Genomic DNA, 24,338 nt, shown 5'->3' on the forward strand with positions numbered 1-24,338 from the left:
AGGTTGGAAAAAAAATCATATTTCAACATTTTTTTCCAGATGAACAGCTACAACAGTAACTAAATTTGTGGGTGCATTACCTTAAAGGAGTAAAAACCTTACAAAAATATTGAAACTAAGAACATTCTTATAATTAGCTGCCAAGACTGGAGGGAGGGAACACGAAGAATAACACTCAGAATTAAAGCCCTTCTTTTCTATTGTTCATTTGGCAATTTTGCAATTCTAATTCTTTACTACTTTTGCAAACATGACAGTGATACCTTTAAATCCTATTTTACTGATTTATATACAGAAGCAAATGCAAAAGGCACTTCTATAGCACCTTTAATCTGAAAACTCAGTATACTCTACAAATAGCAATTAAACTTCATAACACTTAACTACCTCCTCCAATGTGTTAACAGCTCATTTTACAGCTGGTGAAACCAAAGCAGAGGGAAGTTGAGTCATGTACCCAGGGTCACATAATAAATCCATCCTGTAACTCCAAAATGTCTCTTTGCATGTTTAAAGTCCACACAATATTTATAGGGGCTGGTTAAGAATAAAAATGAACTTCCTGAGATTCACTGTTGATTTTTAAAGTAGTTGGCATCAGGATACTATAAATACGCTTTTCTTGAGAAAATATTTGTTACAAAACCATGCCCAATATTACTGTTCTGAATATTCTGCTTTGAAAATCAGGAAAAAACCTGTTTCTGCACTATATTAGCATCAGGTCACTCACGCTGGGGCATAGCACACTGGTATTATAAAACCTGTAATCTAGCCATCTAGCCGGTACGCAAGAATGAGGACTGCTTCAAGACTTGCCAAAAGCCCTTTTGAAGAATTGAACAGTTTGATTTTATTAATGCTTTTTTGGCTACTTATTTGCTACAATGGTATTTTCCCCCACTCAAACCTGGTACATGTGCCTAGGCGTAAGCCTGCGTGTGCATGCTGAAAGAAAACTGTTTTAAAGAGGTAAAAACATTAGATAAAGAGCCTGGCTTTCACTTTGAGCATTTAACTCCTAGGCATACATCCGAAATTCTCAGGCAAAACCCTGCAAACCATTATTTGATCAGAACAAACGCAAACAGCAGCTCCCCACACTGTCACTGCCACACAAAACACGTGCAATCAGCCCTTCATCATGTTTGCCAGCTTTCTGCTTGACTTTGCTGATGAGGTTTTACAGATCAGAGCCTGTTTTTTTCTCTTCAACACACCACTTGGGAAGTGCCTAGGAAGGGACTATGGACTGAATAAGTTAAAGCAACTTTAATGTAACCATATTTACAGAATTAATAATTCCACCTTCTGTATGATCTTCCATAAGAAACAAATAAAGAGCTGAAAATTTTACATATAAGGTGGCATGAACAGGAGCAAAATTAATCTCTCAGATGTGTCATAGGCACTTGTGAGGCCAATTTCTTCCTTGCTTAGTTTTTACAGTGGGGGTGTTGTTTATATGCAGGAGTAATACAATTTACTCTTCTGTGAGGACATTGATCTTGATGTGTTTGGAGATCTGAGTAACATACGTAATGTCTGACAAAATTCAGAGACCAAGAACCATTGCTGGCCGTGGGAAAAGGTGCGAGTGAGAAAAATAAAAAGAAACTAAGGAAGTAGCTTGACCTTGTGGCCTTTTTCACTTAGCCATGCAGAAGAGATACACGGCATGAAAAATCAGGCAACGCAAATATCTGCAAATTTTGGTCATTATTAAATAACTGCATCACCACTGTTGCCTTTGTGAACAGAATTAATTTACCTTGTAACTGATTGTCAAAGATCTTGGTTATGTAAGACAAATTGCTATAGTTTAACTAAGATAAAAGTACAAACTTAGAATTTTATTCAACCCTTACATGAGATTAGTTTATTATTTTTTTCTATGCAAATTAAACCAATTCAAATGTGAAATAGGCAAATGTATCTATATTAGGAGCTGAAAATAATTAACTATACTGAATATAAACTACATAAGCTAGCGTGACTTTTCATGTATAGGCGAGGTCTAAGTGATACGATACAGAAATCTTACCAGCTGACTTGCAGTGCCTTTGATATAAAAATTTATACAGACAAATACTTGTGTGGATATTCACATTGCCTATTCTGCAACTATTTTTCTCAGTTATTGATAACAGATTAATGAGAAATTATCAATACAGACTGCATTTCCCTCCTGTTTTTATTCAACTTGTATATAGTATTGTTTTGGGGCATTCAGTGAATATTAAAAAATTAAAAGGAAAAGCCATATTTAGAACTGGAAAAACTTTTCCAAGGAGAAACAGGTACAACTTCTTGATTATTCAGATTACAGATCTCTAAATGAAACAACTCACCCCACAATCAAAGCAGAACTTAGCAAGTTCTCTTTGTAACACATTACAGGTCTATCAGTAATTGCAACTGCACATTCTGTACTGAAATTAGAATAAGCCATTATCTACATTCTGTGATTTGTTTAAAACAGAAGACACCAGTATGCTATAGAAAAGCATTCACTCATCGATTAAAAAATGAGACAGATGGAGATGGGTAAAACATACAAAGCCTAATTTTACAGCACAGATGAGCAATTTCAGTTCATTGAAAAGGAAATACCTCTTCAATGACAAAATTAAGGATTTACGAGCAAAGTCCAGTCGCACGGTTATTATGCAAAAAATGTCATGAGATGATAAACAGTAACTGCTTTTGGTAATATTTGTCCCTGTTGAGGGACCAGGACAATGGGAATGCAGAACTGAAGCCTGATCTTGAAGATTAATGTGGTGCTCATGGCAATTTCACTGCCTTGCATAAAGATCCAATTGAGAACCAGAGAGAAGGGGAAAATTCAGAGTGCAACAAAAGCCTCCTAGCAGTACTGGGGAGAAAAAGAGGGAAAATAAAAATAGTGCAGGGTATTAAAAGCCTACTCATCATGAAGGCAAGAGGCGCTGAGCTGCACAGACAGCTACATGTACAAGACTTCTGCAGAGAAGCCTTACATGGCATAGCTTCAAGAAAAATGGATGGATCTAGCCAAGGCACTGCAAAAGTTAAATCCAGGCTGACACAATCATACACTCAAAGCCCACCACCACTGATTAACACACCACTGTGTTAGTTGATCTACGTACTTGGCACTATCTTAAATCAAGATCCAGATTTCTAAAGGGGTTAAATAAACCCTCTTTAAATAAAAGGCAAGACCTTAAAAAATTAAATTCAGTTAAGCTCCCCTTAAAAGTCTGATACTCGGTCTCAAAATCGAGATGAGTTGCTGGACTGCTGCAGAATGCTGTTAGCTCCTTAAGCATGGTTCACACTTTTAAGCAAGGCCATATAAATGCCAGCAATAACCACAAACTTGAGCAAAAGCATGCATTGGAAGACACATGACTAGGAAATCACAGAGGGCAAAATCCTAATTTGAGAACTGCAATGCAGTATTTGTTGGCAGGGCTATTACTGTATTTCTTAGTGGCACTGGCCTCAGAAAACAACGTCAGAAAACTGAGGATTTTCATTGTCTGTAAAATTACAGGGTAAATACCTAGCCTTCAGCAACCCAAGGTATTTTCAGACCTATAAAGCATTAGTGAACTTCCAGCCATTTAGAAGAACAGATCCCATTCTTCCTTTTGCCCTAGGGCATTATTTAACAGAAATGGGTCCACCTCATACACCACTGGACCTTACAACTGGCTTTGTTAAACACCTGCATGAGACACTGCATTTAAAGGGATGTACTGTCATACAGCAGGGCAGCCCAAGATGGCCCAACATTTCCAAGAAAGTCTGTACACTTCTGACCACTTCCTAAACTTCCCATGCTATGTGAGATGAGCATTCATAGGAACTGTCCCCATAATGTAAATACCAGCATGGCCTGAGTGATTTGGGGCAGAGACAGCTTTTTGTTAAAGGGCAATAGGGTTTTGTCTGCATATCTTGAAAGCCCAGCATAATGACATCCAAAACCACTACAGAGTGAAAATAAGGGGTGGGAGGTGGCACAGATTTCTCCTGCTGATGTACCTGTAACTGTATCTAGTCCACAGATGTAACTGTGCATGTTGTACTGTAAATGGCATAATGTTTTCTTGTGTCCAACTGATTTTTTTTGTCCCTCCCCCTTTTAAATTCAAATAGCTGACAAAGTCAATGATGACTTCTACACCAAACGCCGACATCTTGCAGAACTCGCTGCCAAGGGGAGCCTGCCACTCCATCCAGTGCGCCTAGATGAAGACAGAGCTTACACCATCGACAGTGGCCTAACCAAACAGAACGGGCAGAAATCCAAAATGGCAAAGATCCACACACACCCATTAGGTTACAATTCCCACTACAAGACCTGGGATCCCAATGACCAGTCTCTTAGACGGCAAGCGTACACAAACAAAGGGAAGCATGGTATGGCAAACCCAACGTTAAGCGACCCGCTGACAACTCGGAGCCAGCATTATCTGGGCCCACAGCCATACTTCATAACTAACAGCAAGACAGAAGTAACTGTTTGAGTTTGTCGTCCTTTCTTTTTTCTTTTTTTTTTTTAAATGAAATTCTTTAAAAACCACACGCAAATACACACACACACCACAAACACTCAACTGAAAGGCAAAAAAATAAATTAAAAAATAGAAAATAATAAAAAAAAAAGGAAACGGAAGGAAGGAACTTCCACCTGGACACTCTTGGTATCCAGCCAACCGTAGGCCGAAGAGTGGGTTAATACCATTCAGCAATACACACTGAAGGTTGAATTATAAACTCCATTTGTATTTCACAATGGAACACAAACCCTTGTGACTAAATTTTTTTACTTGAAACTAAAATCCATGATGAGAAGTAGCACAATCTAGAGAAACTTTATGTCTGCTTAAACAGTTACACTATGTTCCTGCCTTGAGACAGAGGAAGAAAGAGAGAACAATATACTGTAATATATTATTTCAGAGAGGAATTTTGTATAAAACCTATTAATAATCATTAGACCTGTGAAAAGCCAAGAGCAAACACCTTGGTACAACCCGTAACAGCTATTATTGTACTTTCACACCCATCCTATAGAAAGCGCAAAAAATATATATACAATAAGGGAAAAGACTCTTTTACAAGGAATTTATGAAGACTGTTATGATTAAGAGCATATGGGACCTTTCTGGCTAATAGAGAATTCTGCAGGATGATAACAAACAGAAGATTTTATTTCAGTTTACTTCACTTGATTTAAAATTTCTGGGAACCTCCAATATAAGAAGAGACATATCATATGACACAGAAAGCTGCTGGGGGAATAAGGGCATCAGAATATTCCCTCTCAGTCCTCCTGTTTTCAGGCAGATGGTAACAATTCTCACTTTGCAGACTGTCAGGACTTTTTCTTCACCTAAATGTTTTGCCTATCTTCAACTGCTTCAGACTGAAATTAAGCGTGGGTGGTGCCTTTACTGTATTACTATTGTTCAATGACAGTCTTGTTTCTCAAAGTGACCCTCCATTCCTTTAAGCTATTTCCTCCTGTTTCACTAAGGATGACAAGGGTTCTGCCCTGCTCAGCCTCCTCTGTTTGTCCCAAAGGGAAAATGGACTACATCTCCATGCAACAGTTGCACAGTCAAGACTCTTTAGTTAGCCCCTCCATTTTTCCAATTTAAAATTTTTCCTCTAGTCTCTCATTTTGTATTTGCTTTTAGCCATGGTAGTTCTTTGTAGTTCAACTAAATGTTATATGGTATATTGTCTCTCTCGTTTGGCTTTCTATAGTGGCGTTCCCTCTTGGTGGACTATTTGGTGGAAGAGGTTAATGAACTAGCCTCAAACGTCAAAGAGATCTGGGTTTAAACTAAACAAACAATTGGACTCCTGGTCTTGACTGTGGTTCTGATGAGCAGGTTGCCTTGTTCATATGAGTAAAAGCACTCTTGAATAGGGCACTGGTAGTAGACTCGCAGTCCTGGGCCTGTAAAGGCTTCGGCACGTCCACAAAGAGATAAAACAGTTGAGATGGGATGGCGGTGCTGCAACAGCCTGATTGCAGGCAATGCACTCAGTCTTTCACTTGAATTCTTGCCCTTCCCCCAGAACAAGTCATTTGACTAAATCCTAACTAGCTATCTTACTACGGTTGCGTTCTCACCAGCTGTCAATTCTTCTGGAGATTAGTTTTGGAGGAGTATGCAAGGAGGAGTGAGAACTGGTATGTTGTAAGAAGAATTGGAAGTGGCATATCTTACTGTACTCAACTGACTGGCAGTGCTTCTTCTTAGTCAAGGATGCAAGGGCTGAGAATTTGAAATGTGGTTAAATGGAGAGACCATTTTTTAAGCTATATTGAGATTAATTTGCATCCTGAGAGCACCGGCATCTCTCCATAAGCGTGCTGCTAAATTGTATGATCATATGTTTTAAGACTATCAGAAGTGGACAAAGCCCATGGGACAAACACTTTGCACACAACCCAGATTCTCCACTATCGTACTTTTATTCCTTTAATCTTTATTGCCTTCACAACTGGCTGACTTAATTTGACCCTTTATGGAATGTTGCTGTTGATCCATATGCTTTAGATACACATTAAAGCTGCACTCTAATTCACACAGGTTTCGTGTAACTTGAGCATATTTTATGTGGAAATATTTTAGTAACTGTATGTTCTGTAAGTAAACCCGTGTTAATACTTGTTAACTACAGAGTTTATGATACCAATAATACTTCCTACAATAAAATGTTTGTTTGTTTTTTAAGAATGTTTATTTGTAAACATATGTATTCACTATATTAATATGAATTTCTTACCTGGCAATAAAACTGATTCTATGTGAATCCAACTTGCTGGCTCATTCCTGAACTTGTATCATTGGGCCAATTTTTGAGTATTGACGGCTTCTGGAGCCTCTCACTGGAGCCAGTGGGATCCATCTAAGCACAAATGATGATTTGAGTCTGCCATTGGTAGTTATTTGAACAAAAGGTTCTTTGGAAAGTTGCGGCATGTTGTGTACGTTACATATGTGCAATGCCTGTTACACGTAACGTAACATAATACACACAAGGTATGCAAGCCCTGCAAATCTCCATGTACCCTGTAATTGTCCAAGCACCACACACAGCTTTTGCCTCTTGATTAGTTAACTACTATTTTGAGGAAGAGAAAAAGGTAAGCATGCACAGGGCCGGATCCTGGTCCTCATGAATGCATGAGAGTCTTGCAATAAGCTTCAGCCACAACCCAGGATTGGAACTACCCAGTAAGAACAGATGAAACACTGGTGTATATCGCTTCAAAGTTTTTATATGTTCATTACAGAAAAACCTGTACACAACATCTGTGTACCAAATCTGCTGGAACAGAAAGTCCTTTACAGGCTTTTAGTACTTGTAATGGCTCATAACCCTGATAGAGAACAAAATGTCAGAAAAGGAGAGTGTTTGGGTAGCTTCTTCTCTTTGCGGCAATGATGCTGGATGAATTTCAGAAGAAGAAACGAAGAATCAGGACACCTAACTTCAGAATGAACTTTAGTGCATGACCTGGTGCAAATTCTTTAGGCAATTTATGATTCCTAGGAAGTCATGACACATTATCAGAGGGAAAAAATCAATTCAGAAGTGACTACTGTTAGCTATTTTAAACAGTAGAGAAGTCTCATTTTCATTATATGCCTTTATGGGTGCCATGAAATAGTCCATAAAAGTCCCATTTTGGTTACAGGACCATTTCCCTGTCTCAGGCACAACTACAGAAACAACCTCATTCTGCCAGGGTGCTCAGGAGAGACATATGGATTGCAGCCACAACACCACAAAAATTCTAGGAAACTCTGTGACCCGTAGGGAAGCCTGGAGAGCCCAGTGGAATACAGGTCTAACCTACAGCAGACACAACTCACTCCTACAGCTCCACTACCAACCCATCTAACTCACATGTTGTTTCACCAGCAAATCCCTGATTGGAATCATGGATGGCAAAAAGGACCACTGCTTCACTAGTAGAAGTGCCTCTGCATAGGCTTTTGTTCTTCCAGATATGTGGAAAAAAAACCTCTCCAAAAAAACCCCCTGCATCTGATTTTGTGTCTCTGCATGTTTTGTTCTCTTGTGCTAGCCTGATCCTTTTGTCACCATGAACAAGAACTCTGCTGGGTTTCCGTAAGTACTTCCTCCATAACGCTTTTTGATATTAACACAGATGCACTGCACTACAAAAAAAAAACATGTCTTACCAAGAAATGAACATGTTCCATATATGGAGCTATGGAGTTTAAAAGCTTAAAGATCATCTGGTTTAGACCTCTTTACCCTGGAAACATCTGTTCTCATGACTACACCTTTTGAGCATGATCCTCAGCTTACACAAACTGAAGACATGGTTACCTACATAAATAGAGAATCAAGTCTCATGACATTCCACACTACCTACAAAGTGTCTCCAGGACTCAGACTTCAGATTTTAATAGATCTGGGAAAAGATTCATGCTTTGCTCTGTTCTTATAGAATGGTTATTGAATTTTGGGTACTAAATAAAATAACTAGTCCACAAATCCTTTTTGCACACAATCCTGTGCACTTTATTTAATCCTGGTCTCTATAGTTGAATACACAAAGGACTTTCAGTGACAAATATGGTCTTTACTGTAATTATATCTGCTTCCTATTTGGCACAGACAATTTTATTTTGCTAAAAACACTCATGACAGGAAGTATTATTGTATTAGATTATATCATCTCATATATCACTCAGTGCTGAAAATGTGAAAATAGGATGAGTATGAGATTACTAAAAAATAAGCATTTTTTTAATGAGTGGGAAAGTCAAATTATTGTGTCTATGATTATATATGACTTCAGATAACTTTTGTCATTTATTTCAACATTAATATAATACCTATATAGTAGTACAGATGACATGCTAACTTGGGCATGAAAGCTGGGTTTAGCCAAAAAGGACTGAATGAAAGTCCTCTTCAAGTTAAATGGCAGTTTGCTCTATGTATTGTTTCTAAAATACCATTACATGGTCAGTAAGAAATAGCTTTGACAGTACATTAAAATCCCAATTAAAAAAAAAATAATTAAAAACCTGTATTAGTCCAATAACAAAATCCTAAAGGGTTAAAACTATTATTAATGCTGTTGACTGTATTAAATATCAAAAACTATCAGAAAATTCGGGGTAACTAATCCTCTAGAAATGAGACTGGTTTAGGAGAACAAAATGCGAGGTCTTCTAATTGTAGATAAAATTATCGATTTGCCGGTACTTTGGCAGAAGATGTAGTGTATAATGGCATTATTCCAAGTCACCTGGAGTCATGACACTGTCTTGGTTTACAAGATATGCATTATATTTACATTACATTCCTATCAGATTCTGACCACTCTGTTCAGCGGCCACCCACCTGAAGAGATGTACAAGATGATCCTTTGTGCCATATTCTGCAGTTCCCACTAGGCTGCCTATGGAAGAGTGCAGAAGTCTATCCTGACAGCTTAGGATTCAAACTCAAGCTTATCTTTAATGTTTGCCCAAGACGTGAGCAGTGTTTTCTCAACAACAGGCTTAATGTCAAAGGGTGACATTAGAAGAGATGAAGAAAGAGACCGTACAATGTGAATTTGTCTTTGGCAGCTTGGGTTATTACTCACAGAGTGCACCTCTTGTAGCACTCATGCTCTGCTCTAGCAAACTGCACAATCAGCCCAGCTGGCTCTCCTGGTATACATTGCGTAGGACCATGTTTAGGAGGGCAATGGCAGATGAGTGTGACTAATGAGGGAAGATAAAATTCAATGTTTTATGCTAAACTACTAAATCAATTCATTTGAAAAATGTGACATAATAGCACATTAATCTCAGCCTACAGATGGGAAAAAAAGAGCCAGCAAATGCTATTACAGCTAAAACCCCAGGGGAAAACTTTCAATGTAAACACCAACATACAGCTTTAATTTGAAAAGTGGCTGGAAAAAACAATTCTTGGAATTCATGCTCCATGCTTTAGAGATTTCCAGACTCAAATTTGCTCAGCAAGTAAGATGTGTTCTCATGTCTGCCAACTGAATCTGGAACATGAGTGGTAACCCAGGCTTTTCCTCACTATCCAGCTGCATTAATGAAAGTCAGGACCAAATTAGCACACTGGTTATATCCTGTATCTATCTGCACAAAAGCTGCTGTCAGACAAATGCAGCTGATTGGACCTAGTAAACACTTCTGCAGAAAATGCACCATGAAGAATCTGACACCCTGCGTTCAGCTGCGCTGGCCCTGCCAGGTTAGGAAAACATCAGACAGGCATATTTGTCACCAGTGACAACAAATTACTTTATGACAGTGGAAGAAAATCAATCCTGACCCTAGTTTGAGGGATTCTACCTATGTCAGAATCTGCCAAACAAACAATGCCCGAACAGGCCAGGGCTTGTTGGATAGGCCCTCCTCACCCCAGGACGGTTCTTCTTTGTGCCGGCTCCTGTCCGTGGGTCACACCAGCCCCACGCAGTGCCACAGGCTGGGGCAGAGTGGCTGGGAAGCTGCCCGGTAGGAAAGGGCCTGGAGGTGCTGGTCCGCAGCTGGCTGAACATGAACCAGCAGTGTGCCCAGGTGGCCAAGAAGGCCAACAGCATCCTGGCTCATATCCGAATCAGTGTGGCCAGCAGGACCAGGGCAGTGGCCGTCCCTCTGTACTTGGCATTGGTGAGGCCGCACCTCAAATCCTGTGTTCAGTTTCGGGCCCTTCATGTCAGGAGGGATGTAGAGGGGCTGGAGCGTGTCCAGAGCCGGGCAGGGGGCTGGGGAAGGGACTGGGGCACAAGTCCTGTGAGGAGAGGCTGAGGGAACTGAGGGGGTTCAGTCTGGATGAGACTCAGGGGGACCTTCTCGCTCTCTACAGCTACTTGAAAGGAGGGTGTAGGCAGATGGGGGTTGGTCTCTTCTCCCCAATAACAAGCAACAGGACAAGAGGAAATGGCCTCAAGCTGGGCCAGGGGAGAATTGGGTTGGATATTACGAAAAATGTCTTCACCGAAAGGGTGGTGAAGCATTGGAACAGGCTGCCCAAGGAGGTGGTGGAATCACCATCCCTGGATGCATTTAAAAAACTCGTAGATGTGGTGCTTAGGGACATGGTTTAGCAATGGACTTGGCACACCTGGGTTTAGGGACATGGTTTAGCAATGGACTTGGCACACCTGGGTTAATGGTTGGACTTGATGATCTCAAAGGTCTTTTCCAACCTGAATGATTCTATAAGGCTATAATTCTAGTGAGATAAGAGCTTTGCTTCAAAAGCAAGGTGTTCTCTTCAGTTTCATTTATCACCTTCAGAGCCTGTGGTCCCTTTCTGGGAAGCAGAAGTTATGAATTCATGCTTATCTGAGGCTAAGTCTAGAACCCAAATATATCACCACTGCTCTGGTTTCACATAAAAGAATGAGATGCTACTTGTACCTAAGCGCACAAAGCAACGCTATAGTAAGTCTGGTACTTTATGGATGCATGAAGAGGCTCTTCGCACCTTCCTCTTCAGGTAACGTGAGGGCAATTTTGCATCCCAAAACAAAATCATTTTGCAAAATGCCTTGGGGTTTTGTTTTTGGTTTTTTTTCCTGTTGGTGTGGGGTTTTTTGGTGGTTTTTTTTGTTGTTGTTTTTTTAGTTTGTTTGTTTGTTTTGTAAAGGTAGAATCCTTCTTTTATGTCTGTCCAGGGCTTTAACAATACACTCACACTGTTACACACACAGTTGCACCTTGGCTGTTTAAGTCAACACTACCTTCCTTCACTTAGCAACTTCACCTGTTTTGAAATTTTAAGAGGCATCATTGCTTACTGATAGAGGTTGATGTTGCACTGACAACTGCCTTCTGAACCTGCACACCAAGCATTTCACAATAAATAAGGCTGGGAGTACAATAGGCTATCAACAGTGATGATTTCAAATCAAGAGAGAATGTCAGGCAGTGCTGCTGCTCAGTCTGAGGTTCAGCTACAGACCAGAACTGAAAAATGGAAATAATCACAAGCCTTTTCAGTGGTCATTGGCAGGGTTATTTTGTAAAGGAAACAAGTCCTACCAAGCAGCAGGTGTGTCAGTGGAGCCACTAATACTCCCTGAGCAGAAGCACATTCTTCTTTTTACCACATGCAGCTGTTGGCCTTCTTTTCACTCTCTGGTATTCGGCCTTACACTAACATTTTGATCACAGTAGTTATTATTTGAGAGACTTTTGCCAACGTTAGTGCATATAATTCCCTGAAGTAATTGGTCCCCAAGAGAAAGAGCACTTTGCCTGCTACTTACTATTTCTTTAAGTGACAGAAACATTGCAAAAATATCATAATTGCACTCTTTTTCCCTGCCATAGGTGAAAAGAAACTAGGTTTTGCTTTGTCTGTACAGGAGTAAGGAGAGAACTCGATGATGCCTACTTTTCTGTTTCTTTTCAAGGCCATGTTATACTTTAGTAGGGATTTTTCGTACCCGCTCTGCAGGAGACAGCACTGAGCACAGAGACATCCTGTTGACTCCCTCATAGACTAAGAATGAAAAAAAGTCATGCAATTGAAAGACAAAGATAGACTGGACTACTGTGGCATCAATACTGGCTTTGCCATATGCCATGGTTCAGTGGCTGCTTTCCACCACACATTTGAAGAGGTCAGGAGAACTGCATGGTATTTTCAGGACTGATGTTCTCCAGTGAACTTCTGCAGTCTTCCAGAGCATCCCCTTGCACCCAGCACTTCACTTGGGCTCTCAGCTGCCATACCAATGCAGTAGTCTCAAAAAAACCCTTTCTCTCTCTCTGTACACATGTGTATGCACACACACATTTCACAAGATTTTCCACATCAGTCGCTTGAGCTTTGGAGCCTCAGTCCCTAAAACATTTGTGTTTGCAACACCATGAAAGGGTAAGAGTGATTTGGAAAATCCACCTAACTGCCTCACTACTTTTTAAGAGCCTTATATCACTTTTGAAGATGAGATCTATATCCCTAATTTACTTTAGTGCTTTTGAAAATGAAATACTAAAGAATGTGACATTCTAAGGAAGAGACAGTCTAAACTTTAGGGATGAAAAGTGTCCTTTAAGTCTGTAATGTATTTTACCATTACTGTTTGGGGGATGATAATACCAAGAATGATAGAGAGCAACTTGACAGGATCCATTAAGGCAGAGACAGCTTGTATATGCTATTACACACAAGACTCTGTCTATGCAGAGCAAACTGTTCTGGCTTTTACTAACAGTGATTTATGAGTTTGGGTTTTTTTCTGTTCTAAGAGATGCATCTAAAATCACAGGGCTAAGAGTGCTCATAACAAAGGCTCCCAGTTGAATACAGCAAAAGACACAACACAGTACAGCATGACTCCGATAGCAAAGGCCCTGATCCTGTACTGCTGAGTTAGTGGCAGGCTTGTCAGTGTGCAGAAGACCACTGACAACACACTTTCACTCTTTGATATGCAAATTTTTGTAGGCTCCACTGCAAGTGATTTTTTTCAATCTGACACCAACTAAATGGTATGGGAAAGGAAATGCAGCAGATACACCATGGAGTTGCACAGATCTCCTGGACTTGGCCACTGCTGAGACTGGAGTTCATCAAAGCAATGGCTGCAATATTGCCTTGTAGCAAAATACAATTATCCTGCCAGGATCTCATCTACCTGGTATCTTCTAACTTCGTCACAGCTTGTAATGAGTAGGGAAGACTCCACTCTCAGGCTGTTGCTTGGGTTCAATGTGTGTGTTCAAAATCCTTGTGAAAGACAGCTACTACAGCCATTAGGGTACTGAAGTCTGCATAAAGTCGAAGTGCAAGTATAAAACATGGCTTTCTACAAACAGCAACAAAATGTATTGAATTTTGAGGCCCTGTTCCAATTCCCTTGGAATTTGCTGTCTAGCTTCTTAGAAACACCTGCCTTAGACACTCTGTAGCTTCTCTGACTTTTAGTTGGTATTTGGCTGCTTACCTATTAAGATATTTTTCATGTTTCTACCCAAATGAGTATCACACTAAATACTAGTATCCCTTATGCTGTTACTTCACTGTGTACAATTTATTTTACTATTAATTGATGATTTTATTAGGTGAGATATCATTCTCCAAAGATGCCTCTTTTATCACCCCCAAATTTAGTGATAATCACAGTTCAGTTATCTTTGGGGTTGCGCTTTCTTGACAGGTTAGTAACAGATACAACTACTTCTTTAAAAGCTCCTATATACACTACAAAAGCTATTCTGCCATTTTAAATGTTTCTTCTTATAACAAGAAGAAAATACACATACATTTGGAGCCATAACCACTGTATGATAATACCTTTACAGAAGTACTACAGAGGCTGACATATAGCCAATGCATATAATCAACTTTGGGGAAAGAGAAAGTTGACTTTCCAATAATTACTTTCCAGTATGTTCTATTACGTTTATTCACTCTTCAACAGTGACCTTTTAGGATGGGTCACAGTTTCAGAAACAGACGAGATACAAAACTGCATAGCCACTCTTCGTAAAATATTATGCTAATCACTAGCTTTGAAAACCCTTTTCTATCGTCGTATCTGAAAATGGGGGAGGAACATATACTGCACCTGATATACATACATATATGAGAAAAGAAGGAGGAAAAAAAGAGACAAAGCCAGGCAAGACGTGTGCAGGTACAATACCCCCCATGAATGCTGTCAGCATTACAGAATGCTAGCTAAAGAGCCTATTACCAACATTAACAGAAGCAAACTTGCATTAATATGTTTAAGCAGACAGAGGGCATTACTTTATAAAAATGTAATGTTATTTATTTCTTTCTCCTGTGCATTGGCTTTGGGGTTTGATTGGTTGTTTCTGTTTGCTTGGTAGATTTTGTTTGTTAATAGCAGAATGGCCATATTCCCATCAACAAACAGAAAACTGAGGAAAAGACAGATTATCAAAAATGTCCACTAGATCAAGAGAAAGGTTAAAAAACTCAAGGGGTGACTAAAGCTGCAGTAAGAAAAAATATATAGAATTGATAGTGCTGCCTGTTAATAGCTACAGAAGTTTTACACCATCTGCTAATTTCCCCTTTGTCAGCTACACAAGGGAACCACATGAGAGACACCATAACAAACAGAGGTATTTTTTCTCTCTTAGAGATCATAAGTCTCCAGAACCTGTGGCATATATGTTCAGTTACACTCAAGCTGTTAATATATACAAGTGAGAAGAGAACCAGTATTTTTATCAATGTGGAATAGCAGCTGAGACAGACAACACAACCTCCACAGAGGGACACATCCATATGTTACACAATAATGAGTGCCAGAAAAATAATAGAGCGTTGGGGCTTCTCCTGGAGAACTCTATTCAAAGGCATTTTAACTAGAGGTCAAAAACCCACTGTCCACAAAGACTGTGCAAAAACTGACATAGAATGAGATCTCAGGAAAAAAAAACATTTGGAATGTACATGCTCTACATTAATCCCCAGACCTGTTTGTATTATCCAGTTAGGATATACACTGCCTCCTGCCAGAGCCCTGCTATGCATATAGTATATTTCTTGATCTTTTCTGTTGCCTAGTAAAGGTTTTTGAATTTGCTGCCAATTCAACCCCTGAAGCACAGATGGGAATAAAAAGCATCTTATCTCCTACCATACTATTCCATATCATGTTTTCTACTATTTTCAAGTTGTATGACATACCTGCTTTCCTTGGGAGACTATTTCACATGCACACAGAATCTAAAACCCCATGAGCATACTCCTGTATGTAAGGCTTGAAGCTGTGATAGAGAAAGGAGCCTCTCCTCTCATCTGTTTTCATCTCATTCTTTCAGCAAAAGGAGGAAGAATTGCCATAAAGCTGTTTATGCACTTCTCCTCCAAAACTATGGACTGACTGAGGTGGTAGCAGGGAAGACACTTTTGGCACTCCATTGGTGAGCACAGAAAATATCTCCTGAGCATCCTGGTCAGAAGTGCAGATTTCTGTCCTGAATTCAGCCAGTGACATCTTAAAAGTCAGCTGCTCATTTCTAGTGGTAAGGTCTCCAATCAAAAAGGTGGCAAGTAGCACACACTTTGGGCAACACTTCTGATTCTGGCTTGTGTCACATTTTCATAAGAAATTTGGGAAATGTGGGATAAATTAGCCTAAATCACAAAGAGAAATCAAGCAACATTCTTCAAAACTTTAATTTAAAATATCAAAATAGGTTTGTATTCCATTGTCTAAGTCAGTAAGGAAAAGTATTACATTTACAGGTAACTTCTGTCAGCTTAAAAAAGGAAAGCAAAACAAGACTGAAAAAGTGTTGAACATACAGCACAGTGGTATGAAATAAACAGGATGGCTACACTGCATGGTATCATATACACAGTTATGTACTATTGGTAGGAACAATAGCATAGACACACAAATTTCAGAATAACAGCTCAAGCAGAAGATCTGCAAAACACAGGGCTATGTATGACAAAGTATGAATAAACAGAGGTGTAGATAAAACAAATTGTGGGGGAAAACGATGAAAAAACTACAGTTGTTTATGTTGCATAACAGACAATTAAAGAAAAATTATGTATAAATTCTATAACTTCTTTTAAAAAAGCCACTGAACAGAGAATAAAACAGTTCAAGTCTAGTGGAGACAGAATACTGAAAGAGTTAGGTCTCTTCTCCCTGGAGAAGGGAGGGCTCATGAGGGACCTCACGGTAGTATGCTACTACTTAAAAAATGGCTATAAAGAAGATGGAGGCTCTCTCCTCACAAAGAGCCGCATGAAGAAGGCAAGGGGGCAGCTGGGCACAAGTTGCACCGGGATATGTTTCATTTCAATATAAGTAACAAATTATTTTCCAGTGAGAACAATCAATCACCGGAACAACCTCCCTAGGGACGTGGTAGCATCCCTACCGCATACATTTTCAAGATGTGAATGGGCAGGGTGCTACGTAATCCCATCTAGGCTCCCTTTCCCATAAAAGGTTGGACCAAATGACCTTTCAATGTCCCCTCCAACCTGGGTTATTCTCTGAATCTTCAGCTTCTGTGCTTATACCACTGGCAATGCAAGTAATGAGTGACATACCTAAACACTGGTATTGACACTGGTCTGTTGATATTTAACAAACACAGAGGATTTATTTTTTATTTATTTTAAGAAGACACAATATAGACAGTACTGATAATAAATCATGATGTAGGTGGCAGTATGAAGCTGTTTGCACTGTGTATATTTTAGAAATACAGACCCTTCTCCAAAGATCTTATATTTGAAGTGGAATTACCTAGCAGACAGAACCTAATGCTGAATGAGACTCAAGGCTTCCTTCAATTTACACCTCAGCAAAGTCAGTAATTGCACCCAGGATTCTAATTCTATTCAGCCAGACCTCTCCTTCCTAGGCCATCGCTGTGCTCTAAAAGGCTGAGATCCTTCTGCCGCTACTTAGAAGATCTAGTTTTGATCATTTATCTCAATGGATTTTAGCATTATTGTAACAGAAGATGGCAGAGATTCCAACAACAATTCTTTAGTTTCACTATTTGGATCACAGCATTTGTGAGAATAGTGCAAATGTGAAGCCAAGGGGAATAAAAGCACTGGAGAGGAAAGGGGCCTCAGACGTAAAGAGAGGGATCTAATTTTCCTATTGTCTCTTGCTCATCTCACAGAGTAAGTAAATGATGCCAGGAAAGGGAAAAAAAATCACTAACTCATTTCACAAGTATTAGGGGAAAAGAGAAGGAAAGACTCTGAGTGGGATCAGAAGAGGACTGCATCATCACATAACAGGGGAAGATCCTGCATGTAACTCTCCAGCACCTCTGTAACCCTCCCCAAACCTTTTCCCTCACAACTTGTCCAGATGGAACTGCTGTAAAATGGATGTCAACCCAATATCAAGGAAATGCAAATGTTACATTGAGTAAGATTTTCCAGGGGTTCAGTACCAATGACATTTTCAATCCTGACTTAGAGGACAGACTACAGAGTACACTTGCAGAAAGGAATGATTTTGGACTGCAAGTGCTTGTAAGACGTGACTGGAATTCAAATGGTCTTGATTATCCAAGATATTTCAGACCACTGCACATCAGCAACAGCATTTACAAAGCACTACTAACGTAAAGATGTGAAAAACAGACAAGGTAGGAAATGATGGACTAGGAAACTTTCCTCAAAAAGTTTCAGTTCTAATGTCACATAATCCTTCTACTCATATGAGTAAGGTTTAAATGGAAATAGCATCCAGAAATTTATATATAAACTCCAGAAAAGAGAAACAGCAATGGTCAGATTAATAGAAATTACAAAGATAAGGAAGACAGCAAAACCCAAGATAAAATTAAACTGGGTTTTAGAGAGTATTTCTTCCTTTTATTCTACAGAAAAGACAGCTATGGAGAGACATGATTACATCTATGAAAAGAGTTGCTGAAAAGAGGAAAATAATATATGCCACTGGAGACAGGGAAAAAATTCTAGTTGGTGGAAGCACGATTTAGTCAAGTATTTGAAGAAAAACCTTTTGAATGGCATGGAATGACAAGCAATGATATACAGAGGCTGTAGAGTTTCCATTGCTAAATAGTTTTAAAGAAACATTGAACTGATTCTGTCAAGAATGATTTAGTTATTGTTGAACCTTTCTTGAAGAAGAAAGATGGACTAGATGATCTTTGAAAGTCCATTACAACTCTTCTATTATTTTTTCTTTAAGGCCCACAGCAAAGATGGGACAGGAAAGTTTAGTTTTTTCTCACATTTCTTTTACTCATTACTAGCAGAGGAAAGCTGTAATTAGTAACATAAAGGTATCTGAGGTTTCTCTAAAATTCAGTGCTGTTACACTGCAATTGCAAATCCCTAGACAGAGCAGCTAAAAGCACATATATTCGGACACATTACAGACTGCCTGGAAACAATCCTGAGGCAAAAACTATTTTAACTTATGTATTATTACCGATATCAACTTCATTCATACATCTGACAGTAGCTCCTTCATTTCACACCCCTACTTGGAGCCAGCCATGGTCTTTAAAAGGCCAGAATCCTGATCAGCAATATAACATCCCAAACTGATGATATGATCTCAGAGGCAAGGAAAGAAAGAATTGACCTCTACAAGTCAGCTTACAGCTATGACCTGAATAAATCATGCCTCTGAATTCCATGAAAGCATTTGAAATAGTAGAAAAGTGCAGAAGGGAAGGGGAAAGGTTTTGAACCATGAAGATCGGGCTTCCAAAAAGCATAGGTTTCAGTTCCTGCTCTGAAATGGACTTCCTACATAATTTAGGACAAATCAGCTCCTTTTTTGTGGTATCAGTTTATTTAAAGGGGGTGGGGGGTGGGGGAAATCACCTTTCTGTCAGTTCCCTGGGACAAATAGCCTAGCCCATACTATTTAAGAGAGAAAAGATTGCTCCCAGTAGAGTTCGTATAGAAAACTATAGTTAGTCCTGGGAAGCAGGCATAGGGTTAAAGCTCCAAACAGATAAATTCACTGAGAATTTAGGCAATGATGTCACTGTGACCAAAAGTTGGCCTTAAGATTAAATGGGCTTTCAGTATTCCCTGCAGTCATCTGCTGTCCCTTGGCACCAAGATGAAATCATAATGCTTTGTAATTACAGATAAAAGGAATTTGACATGAGAGCTCTCCAAAGAAGCGAAACATCCTGGAAAGTAAAAAAAAAAAAAAAAAGACCCAACAACTTGCTTGCATGCTCATTCTCCAGACCCTAGAATAACCATCGAGACAATTTTCTTATTATTAGCAGCTGTTCAGAAATCAGTACTAGATTCATTAGTTAAATCAGTGGGCTTTCCCAGACAAAAAGAAAATTATAGAAAGAGCAGGATTTGAGAATAAATTAGCCACACTGTAACAATGTCACAAACACAAAACCCTACAGCTCTGGCATGTAGAAATTACACAAAAACAAATCCCACAAACAAAAGATACATTCCAACCATAACTGAGTAACTTCAAGTGTAACCTCCCATTCTTTTGACAGCACAGAGAGTGGACTTGTCTACCCAAGCAAAGACTCTTCTGAGAAAGATTAGAAGGATGCAACAGAAAAAACATAAGAAAACCTTATACACTGCTACATCTGTAATTTAAAACCAGCCCTAAATCATATTTAAGGAAATGTTGCTATCACTCTACAAAGGACAGCATGAAAAAAGGTGTCCTAGAGTTTTTCTCTTCCTATTTGCCTAAGCCAAGATCATAATACACGTGTGAAAGTTCTTAATAATTACCACTGTAACCACTGTTATGACAGTACATGTCAGTAGTATGTTTAAAACATCTAGTTTCGGGTTTTTTAGTTGCCCACATGCACTCTGCACTCTGAGGGTAACCCTATGAGGGTTAATTCTGCAAATTTTTTTTTGGGGGGGCTGGTTTTGAGTTCTGGGCTGCTGCCTACATCAGACCCTTGACTGCGGCAGAAACATTTGCAAAAACTAGTGAGACTGACACAAGAGACTTCTCTCCTCTTCTGAGAAACTCCAGCAATCCAAGCTATTGCTATTAACCCACTACAGAGAAAAGCACTATAAAATAAATCCAAGTTGAATTTATATCAACAGTACAGATGTGCATGTAAAAAGCATAGCCCAAAGTCATACTTATAAAGCATGCCTGTATACATTTTATTGATGAAGCTGAAAAACTGTTTAAAAATCTAATTGCAAATACCTCACATTTGCAATGGAAAAAACCCAAGCATGTTAATTCTTTTCACAGTGAGTTCATCATTAGGAAATGAGGACCACATTAGGAAACTCAAATTAGCAGTAACTGTGATTATTTTAATTTTATCCTTTAAAGCCTTTTCTAAAACTTTAAAACAAAAAATACTGTTTCCTAGCATGAACTATTTCCTCCCAGGTATTTTATCTTTTAAATGTGAAATACTTTGGCTTAAATAATACAAACTACAGATGTGACTCCAAATGTGCACATTAAAAAAAGTAACCATTACCTAGTCTAGATCTTCACCTAAGTTTTGGTCACTAGCTTTCTATAAGCTATCAGTGCTTTCTCTGATGTTGCTTTGCCTTGCTGTTGCTGTTTGTATGAGAAACGTGGTCTTCAGTTTTGTAAACCAGTGTCACGGTCTCTACTAGTACTGTTGTGAGGTATGCTGAAAGAAGACCATTAAACAGGACTTTTATTCTCATTTGCACTGGTGAAAATTCATCTGCCTTGACAGACTATGGGAGAAACTCCTATATGCCAAAGAAATGCTATTTTTTTTTTTTATTATGTATATTGTTACCATTCATAGACAACTATACACTCTAGGCCTGGTTGAATGCCATTATAATTAAAACACAAAAAGCACTCTGCAACTTAAGAGACAGCTTGTTGATCTCATTACACTACAGAATTGGTCACTTAATATTTATAAATGTAAATGTAAAGCATTTATTCAGCTATTTCACAGGGAAAGTGGTGATATTTGTTGAATAATGCTGGCAATTGTAATGTGAAAAGTTTATATGCATGAGCTTGATTCTTGAAGAGAAACAGAGATTGCTAAAAGACATATAAATTGGATTAATATTTTAAAAATCATTGTAAATTCTAAACAAAACTATGTAAAATGCTTCATGCTGATACCAGCAGGATTCCTTCAGAGGTATTTATTTCAAGGAGAGGCAGCACCATTCCCAAATGTAATCCTATAGATACTTTCCTACTCACCTCCATAAGGATTAGTTCAACCTGATGACTCTTACTCAGCAAGGTATTTAAGCACATATCTTATATATGACAGTTATCTGATACTTAAGGGCAGAGGGTCTGGACTTAAAGCTAAACATATCCTTAAGCATCTTATGGCACTGGGCTTTAGTTGAGAAAATACCTTTTTGAAACATGCGGAGTTATTTAAATCAAAAGAGTAGCATCTGAATTTGCTGGAATCTTTAACCCAATACAATGAACTGCTGTCTGCATGCTGAGCTCAGTTTCTGGTAGAGTTCTTTTGCCCAATATTGACTTCTGTCGCAAGTTGCTTGTGTTGCAGCAATTGTTCTAACCTCAACAAAAAGAATTACCTAAAAGGTTTTATTCTGTGTTCTACCATACTATTTGATGTCAGATTTATTTATTTCATTTTATTCCTCATTTACGTAAAGTCTTAAAGTAATATGCAGTGGGAAATCCTAACTGCATGTTAAGTTCTTTCCATTTCTACATATATCATTTCCCTTTTCCAGTGGATGCTGTCTTCTAAGCAAATGAAACTACAAAGTTGTAAGACAATTGCAGGCTTAATAATATTACTAATATTCTTTTTCTCTCTTTTAGTAAAGTGCCATTCAATAAACATTCTCAAAAGAAAAGAAGTAAGGAAAAGGAAGAGTGAACATCTGACTGCAAAAAAGGAGTGTAAAGTGAAGAACCAGTTTTCAAGCTATATTAATAGCTGATCCTAAGTTTTCTGAACAAAAGTGGTCAGTGGTAACAAGTGGTGGGTTCTGAAAGACCTGATCAACTTATGGTGATATGGGATCACTTAGTAGATCTTAATAAATTTTTATAATTTGTTGACATATTGTTCCTGTTTCTGTATAATTTTCAGTTTGTATGAATTTTTGGGTTTGGTGGTTGCTTCTTAATCTAAAAAAAAATATTTTCAGATTGGAAGTACACATCTTTATTTCTTTACTGCGAAAAAGTATTACTACAACATTAATCAGAAGTAGGAACTGCAGCATATATAAATATATTTAAAACTATCAGTCTCTTCATTCTCTGTAAGACTGATGCATGGTAAGGGGTATAATTGTTTAAAAAAAAAAAAAGTGTAAGGAAGAGATTTTCATTTTAGCACGAGATTTTTCTTAAACTTTCTCTATGGGTACTGAGCTGAAAGAAATGTTGCATTCTGATCCTGGAGGGAATTTCCTCAACTGAAATTCATGAAATCATGTTCACTCAGGTCATAAAAGATGAAAAAAAACAACCCAGGTTTTTTTACATTTTGTTGTCCCCTGCAACTAATAATAAAGGTAAACAGCCTGTTGTAACAGTCCCCTAAGAACAACTTACAGCCATCTAACTAGCCTGTGAGGTTTTATACATGAAATTCCTCTTGATTTCAGTATTTCTGTGTTTTTAAATGATGAAAGGTTACCTTTAATAAAATGTTTTCACTTCCACACATTATCCATAGATTAGCTTTTTGTGATTTTTCTCTCACCATACTTTATCTTTCCATAAGTGACTTTACGCAGCTTGCATGCACTCCAGCTTTGCAAGAGCTAGCAGAACATACATCATTGGATAAAACATCATCCCCAGTTTTAACGGAAGATTGCAATGAAGACAGATATTTCATAAATGTCTGGAAAGATGGATAACAAGTCAGAAAGAATTAAAAAAAATAGACAGTATCAATCTACATAATATCATTTGCTGTCAAGAAATGGGCTATCTTAAATGTGTGTAAACAGCAATATTATTCATGGTTACACCACAGTGTAATTGCCTGCTGGATTTGAATGAGGTTCCCTTGAATATAAATGAAGAGATAAAGTGAAGATAAAAGAAGCAGCTGAAGCTAGAAACCAGAAAAATTAAAACAAAAATTATCAAGTCAGATACATCTCCTTTTATTGTGTGAATAGGAACGATTATTAAACCAATAGATTTATAACACTAGCCAGAGTGAAGTACAATGCAGAACGAAAACTGTTTCCCAGCTATATTCTGCCAACATGCCTCAGCCTTGACACCCAGTATTACTGCCAGTGGAACCCTAAGCCTGTTTTAAATACAGTCTTGAAATTGCTTCAAACTGCATCAGAAGAACAGGTGAGTATTAGGAGGATAGATGATTGCAGAACCCTCACAGATCTGTATCTCTTTGTGCTGAGGGAGATCTAATACCTAGGTCACTCAAAGTAAAAGGCATCACACCTGCCAAGTTTTCAGCAGGTTGATTATTAACTGAAAATTGTAACAAGAAACAGAAGGGAACTTAATCTACCATTGTCAGCGTGTTGCCATGATTTGGAACAAACCCAACTGAGTAGCAATGTTCAACGTGTAATTCCCTGGTTCTGCAACTAGAACAATAGGATTATACTTAAAGCTTTCCAAAACTTAGCTGCTGAAAATGCAAAAAGACCAATGCATGAGGTGATCCACCTGAACTGCATTCCCATATCATACTGGGACCTGACCCACTGCACTCCCAAGAGAGGCAGAAACTAGCACAGAAACTGGCATGAAACCCTGACAATAGAAAATCTGGCCTGAGACAGTTTGAAAGGAGAAGGCAACCTCCTCTCTGGTA

The 24,338-nt window shown here is 38.6% G+C and overlaps 1 protein-coding gene and 1 long non-coding RNA gene across 2 annotated transcripts in view; one reads left to right on the forward strand and one right to left on the reverse strand.

Moving 5' to 3' along the window:
- Window positions 1-11,135, forward strand: part of SHISA9 (shisa family member 9) — a 196,749-nt gene extending 185,614 nt beyond the window's left edge. Inside the window, 1 exon segment of the mRNA XM_080383438.1 lies at window positions 4,150-11,135. Coding sequence (XP_080239564.1) covers window positions 4,150-4,520 — 371 coding nt within the window. The 3' untranslated portion in view covers window positions 4,521-11,135.
- LOC308062262 overlaps window positions 1-24,338 on the reverse strand; it is a 249,541-nt gene that overhangs the window by 155,109 nt on the left and 70,094 nt on the right. The gene's annotated exons all lie outside the window — the stretch shown is intronic.

The sequence above is a fragment of the Falco punctatus genome (assembly GCF_963210335.1).
Source record: "Falco punctatus genome assembly, chromosome: 4".
Classification (NCBI taxonomy): Eukaryota; Metazoa; Chordata; class Aves; order Falconiformes; family Falconidae; genus Falco; species Falco punctatus.